Source organism: Crocuta crocuta, unplaced genomic scaffold (assembly GCF_008692635.1).
Source record: "Crocuta crocuta isolate KB4526 unplaced genomic scaffold, BGI_CrCroc_1.0 scaffold179, whole genome shotgun sequence".
Lineage (NCBI taxonomy): Eukaryota > Metazoa > Chordata > Mammalia > Carnivora > Hyaenidae > Crocuta > Crocuta crocuta.
Genome location: NW_027551568.1, coordinates 6,165,178 through 6,171,020, shown reverse-complemented (window position 1 = coordinate 6,171,020; position 5,843 = coordinate 6,165,178). Strand labels below are relative to the sequence as shown.

Here is a 5,843-nt window from a genome sequence, read left to right as displayed (position 1 = left end):
TTTTTTTTTTTTAATTTTTTATTGTTTATTTCTGAGAGAGAGAGACACACACACACACACACACACACACACACACACACACACAGCAGGAGCAGGGGCAGGGCCGAGAGAAAGGGAGACGCAGAATCTGAAGCAGCTCCAGGCTCCCAGCTGTCAGCACAGAGCCCGACGCGGGGCTCGAACTCGTGAACTGGGAAGTCATGGCCTGAACCGAAGTCGGACACCCAACTGACTGAGCCACCCAGGTGCCCCACTCTTGTCTGTCTGTGACTTCAGTGTTCTCTGGGCCACCTGTGGTCTCACCCCCGTAGCTAAGGAACGCAGGTAAAGTCAAACCCTCCAGCTTTTCCGTAACAAAAAGAAAGAGAAATGTTCACTAAGAGAAAGAAAATCTAGGACACAGAGCCTTAGGAAATGGGATTTTACATGAAACAAAATTATAGTAAAATTTCCGTTCATTCCAAGAACGTCTGTTAACATAGATCAGTGTGCCCCTGGAGGTGACTGTCGTGTAGGGAATGAGACTTGCAGCCACAAAGCCTGAGCATCAACGGACGGGTGGCTAAAAGGGCCCGGAGCTGATCAGAAACAAGCCTTGAGAGCTCGGCAGTGGGAGGGGCCTTCGCAGGTCTGGGCAGGGCTTTGACCTGCGACTGAGTCGCGGTGGGAACCCTCCTGCCCTTGCTGGGCTGCTTGTCTGGAGTCTACACGCTTTCCGCAGGCACCAGCCACAGCGCCTCAGTCATTTATTTATTTGACCAATATTTATTTGGCACCTGCTGTATGCTAAGTGCTGTGATGGGAACATAAACAGTACAGGGGCCCCTGAGTGATGTGGTAGGTTACGCATCTGCGTCTTGATCTCATCTCAGGTTTTGATCTCAGGGTTGTGGGTTCAAGCCCCACAGTGGGCTCCACAGTGGGTATAAAGCCTGCTTTTAAAAAGAGAAGAAAATTAAAAAGCAGTAGAAGTTCTGCCTGCAATAATTGCATAGCCAAGAGCGGTGGGCAGAGATGGCTTTGAGGACAGTTAAAGTCAAGTCCTCCAGGGTAGCATGCAGCGCGGGCTAGTGACCCTGGCGGAGGAGGCGCGGGCAAACCGCTGTCCCTGCCGATGGGAGAACACACAGAAAAGAAAGCTGCCTGGCTTCGCACGCCTCCCCCCACCGCCTTCAGTGCGGGTATCGCACGCCCCTCCGGTGAGCTCCGGTGTGAGCCTCCTGCCGCTTCCGACGGTGTCACTTCGCCTTGGCCTTGTCTACACCATGGGTTAAATACGAGCCTTTGCATTTAAAGTCACGTCTATACACATCTTTTCCCACATGGAGTCAGTTCTCCAGTGACGTGGGAGGGGACGAGGCCTAGGGTTCCGTGTCTGAGTCCGGGTGGGGCTCTCCCTGAGCCAGCATGGTGACCGCCTCGAGGAAGAAGAGTCACAAAGCCAGGTAGGGAAAACGGTCATTCAGAACCAAAACACTTGCATCATTTCCTACGTTCTCCTGAGAAAGAGAAAAAAGTAAAGTATTTTAAAAACGCACATTTCAGATGAAGCCAGGCCGCAGGTGGCTGCGTTGTGAAGGGCTGCGGGGGGCGGCCCATCTCCCTCAGTGACTTGCGCTTGTAAAGATTTGCACTAACGTAGAAAGGAATTCTTAATGGAGCTTCCGAATGTCGTGACAGGTTTGCAGCCTCTGGGGACGTCCAGCGCCACATCGTCATTCACTCGGGAGAGAAGCCACACTTGTGTGACATCTGTGGGCGAGGTACTGCTGGCCGTTTGCCTCCTCTTCCTCGAAGACCACTGACGAAAATGCCCTCGGTCCTTGAGCCGAACGCTTGTTGTGGTCTCTCTAGGGTTTAGTAACTTCAGCAACCTGAAGGAGCACAAGAAGACACACACAGCAGACAAAGTCTTCACCTGCGACGACTGCGGCAAGTCCTTCAACATGCGCCGGAAGCTGGTGAAGCACCGGGTGCGGCACACGGGGGAGCGGCCGTACGGCTGCCCCGCCTGCGGTGAGTGCGTGACAGCAGCCTGCAGCCCCCCAGGTATCCCCCAGCGGCCCCCCAGTCACCCCCTAGCGGCCCCCCGGTTGCCCCCCAGCATGCCTGCCCTGCCACTGTCTGGCTTGCTGTGCTTTCCCCGGGGGTGCCATGGAGGCGGTGCTGTCTCTTTACCCCCTCACAAGGCCTCCCCCACTCATCCCTGCGCCGGGCGGCCGGACCTGCCCTCAGGTGCTCTGGGCACAGTCCGGCTGCCGCGTGCCCCTCTCCGGGTCCATGGGGCATAGAGCAGTCTGGAAAGGCGTGGTGCACAGCCTGGGGGCACCGTCCTGCTGGGGCATCTCCAGCATGTGGTGGCGTCAAGGGGGAGGGCGTCTGGATCACGTATTGTGGGCATTTGACGCAGCAGTGAAGTGTCCAGGAAGGAGAGGGCAGGCTGCAGCCACTTCCGAGGGGCGTCACTGCACAGGTGAGGGCTGGGGACTCTGAGTTACCTGTTACCTGTGATCATGGAGTGTTTGAGCCTCAGAAGAACAGAGAGAGAGAGTGTGTGTGTGTGTGCGCGCGCGCGCGTGTGCGCGTACACGTACGTGTGTGCACATGAGCATCTGTGACGAGTACTTGTTGGTGCCGATTGAGTCATGGAGGAGTGAGTGAGTGTGGATTTTTACGATTTCCTGTGTGGCGCAAACAGGGAGAGTGCACAGAGTCCCTCTGTGGGGAGGCTGGAATTGTACTGTGCTGGGAGCACCTCCTCCTAATGGCAGCTGGCATCTAGAATAGGGCAGCACTTTGGGACGTAACCAGAAGGTACTTCTGTTTTTCCCTCCCACTTAAATTGTACACAGATCTCATCTCCCGGGGGAATATAGGCAACTCCGTGACTCTTCTCATTACTCTTTAAACTTGGCAGCACCTGGGGGCTTAGTGGGTTAAGCGTCTGACTCTTGATTTTGGCCCAGATTGTGATCTCCCAGTTCGTGAGATCGAGCCCCGAGTCGGGCTCTGTGCTGACAGTGTGGAGCCTGCCTGGGATTCTTTCTCTCCCTCTCTCTCTTAAAACAAACAAAAAGAAAGAAAGAAGTTGTTTCTTTAAATCACAGATGCAGTCTCAGATCAGTAATTTAAAATGTCATTTCCAAACTGTTAACTGCAGCTGTCAGAGTGACTTCAGGTTGAATCCTCCCTTCCCGCCCCGGCCAGGACCTGTTGCCGGCTTAGAGCCTGCGAGAGGAGCAGAGGGGCCCTGCTGCCTCACCTTGTGTTTCCAGCCCTTTCTCTCCCCTCACTAGCCATGGTTTCTGACCCTGCTACGGTCAGCCTGGGGCCAGAGGAAGAGAAAGAGAGAGCAAGAATGTTCGTTCTTACAGGACAGGTTCAAGTTTTGTAACCGCTTTACTGAGGTAAAAGTCCCACGGCGTAAAAGTTACCATTTAAAGTGACCAGTTCAGCGGTTCTGCTCTGTTTTTTTTTTTTTTTTAAATGTTTTATTTATTTCTAGGAGAGAGAGAGAGAGAGAGCGTGAGCAGGGGAGGGTCAGAGAGAGAGGGAGTCACAGACTGAAACAGGCTCCAGGCTCTGAGCTGGCAGTCAGCACAGAGCCCGACGTGGGGCTCGAACCCACGAACCGCGAGATCATGACCTAAGCGAAAGTCGGACGCTTAACCGACTAAGCCACCCAGGCGCCCCATGTTCTGCTCTGTTACTCATGGAGTTGTGCAGCCCTCGCCACAGTCGGTCTATTTCACAACACGGTCGTGCCCCCAGAAAAACTCCGTGCCCGCTAGCAGTCACTCCTGGTTCCCATGCCCCGGCCCAGGCAGGCATTAATCTGCTTGCTCTTGCTGGACGTGCGTGTTCCGGACATCTCCTCTGAGTGGGACCACACGGTCTTTCCTGACTGCCTGCTGTGAGCGGGGCTACTGCTTTGTGTGGGGGTGTGTTTTCATTTCCGCGACTTCCAGCCGGCTGCTTTGCGGTGGCTTCCCATTCTGAGCTTTGCAGTGAATAGAGCCCTCCCTCCCCCGCCCTTCCTTCCTCTGTCCTCTGCCTCCCAGGCTCCCTTCCCCTTCCCTTCTCTCTTCCATCCCCAGCATGGCTCTGCATCGAGCAAGGTGCAGACATACATTTTCCTCCAGCAAGACTTCTTCCTCCGGCCCGGGGCTTTAGCGGTTGACTCCCGGGAGACTTTCCCTGTTGGGGTCCCATCGCCCCTCTGGCCAGTCCTCCTTGGCTGGGCTTAAGATGGCTCCCACTACCCTCGTCGGGTCAGGGGAAACACCGCATCCTGCACCTCCTGGGACTGCGGCCCACAGCCGTGCACGGCGGCCTCCTCTCTGCGCCCACACAGCCAGCCCGCTGTCTCTCACTGGACTCCCACGCGGGAGACCGGTGCTGCTCCGCGGCGGCCTCACGGCAAGGATGGGTGTGAAGTCGGGCCCCCCTGTCTTGACTCACGGATAAAAGAGACTCCCCGTGTTCCTCTCCTGCTGGGAGCTCTACTGTGGCTAAAATTCACATCTCCAGGGCCCTAGGAAAGATTATTCCCATCTGCCCAGTAATTCCATTACTGAGAATTTATCTTAAACAGCGTAAGGAAAGATGTTACTTGAACACAAAGTATAGTGGGGAATGGGTGCAAGCCGCCCACACGTGCAGCACATCGAGGAAGGGCTCTGAGGCCTCGAGTCCACGAAATACCGTCTGTCTGTGTAAACCATGTGGTGTAGACATGAGGACACAGAGCCACTGTGGTCACCGCGGTGAGCTTTGGTGTTCTGCGCGGGGAAGAGTAAACCTGTAAGGCCTGGATGTTGCCCCCCGGTCTGGCTGTACCAACCCACCTGCCCGACGGCGGGCACTGCAGAGCTGGCCTCCTGCCTTCCCACGGGTCAGGGAGAAGCTCCAAATGTGCATCCACGTAACTGCGTAGTTCTTATCCTCTGTAAATGTGCACTGTCTTCTGGAAGGTTCTCTGTTGGTTTCTGTCTTCTGATCTTACCTGCTCTGATCATGGAGGTAGATTCCCCACCTCTGTCACATACGCAGGAAGGAAATAGAAGCAGGAGATGCATATGTAAGATTATGGTAAAAGCAAAACGCTGTTTCTAAATTATCGATCAGCCACGTTAGATTTACGAACACTTAAAACGGGCGAGGTTTCCGAGCACCGGCCGGCAGGGGCGGGCACCTCGGCCTACCTGGCGAGGCACTCCTGTGTGGGGACACAGTCCCTCGAAGGCTCGCACTGAGGTGCCCACAGCTGAAAGGCTGCAGGTCAGAGGCACGCGGCTAGAGGAGAACGCGGGCGTCTCCCGGGACAGCAGGTGGCGGGAGGGCTCGACTCCGTGCGTGGGAAAGCGGAGGCGTCCTCTTTTAGAAGGAGGCGGGGCACGGGGGGCAGTTGGCAGGAGATCCTTCCAGAATGCCCTCTTCTAAAAGGATCCCCCTTTCTTCCTGCAGGGAAGTGTTTCGGGGGCTCGGGCGACCTCCGCAGGCACGTGCGCACACACACGGGGGAGAAGCCGTACGCGTGCGAGGTGTGCAGCAAGTGCTTCACGCGCTCCGCCGTGCTGCGGCGCCACAGGCGGACGCACTGCAGGCCCGAGGCGCACCGGGACGCGCTGGGTGAGCTCACGCAGGCCCTCGGCGCTGCCGACCTCGACAGGCCGCAGAGCTCCGACTCCTTCTCTCAGGACGTGCCTGTCACCTTGATGCCCGTGTCGGTCAAGCTCCCCGTCCACCCGGCGGAAGAGTCCGTGACGGAATTCGACGGCCACGCAGCCGGCTCCTGCAAGTTCCGGGCTGTGGTTGAGCCTCACGGACCCGGCGAGCAGGAG

General features: G+C 56.5%; 1 protein-coding gene across 1 annotated transcript in view; it reads left to right on the top strand.

Moving 5' to 3' along the window:
- Nucleotides 1-5,843, top strand: part of ZBTB49 (zinc finger and BTB domain containing 49) — a 25,983-nt gene that overhangs the window by 18,495 nt on the left and 1,645 nt on the right. The window contains exons 6-8 of the mRNA XM_077750410.1: nucleotides 1,681-1,763; nucleotides 1,855-2,016; nucleotides 5,467-5,843. Of these exons, the coding sequence (XP_077606536.1) occupies nucleotides 1,681-1,763; nucleotides 1,855-2,016; nucleotides 5,467-5,843 (622 nt within the window). The remainder of the gene's footprint in view (nucleotides 1-1,680; nucleotides 1,764-1,854; nucleotides 2,017-5,466) is intronic.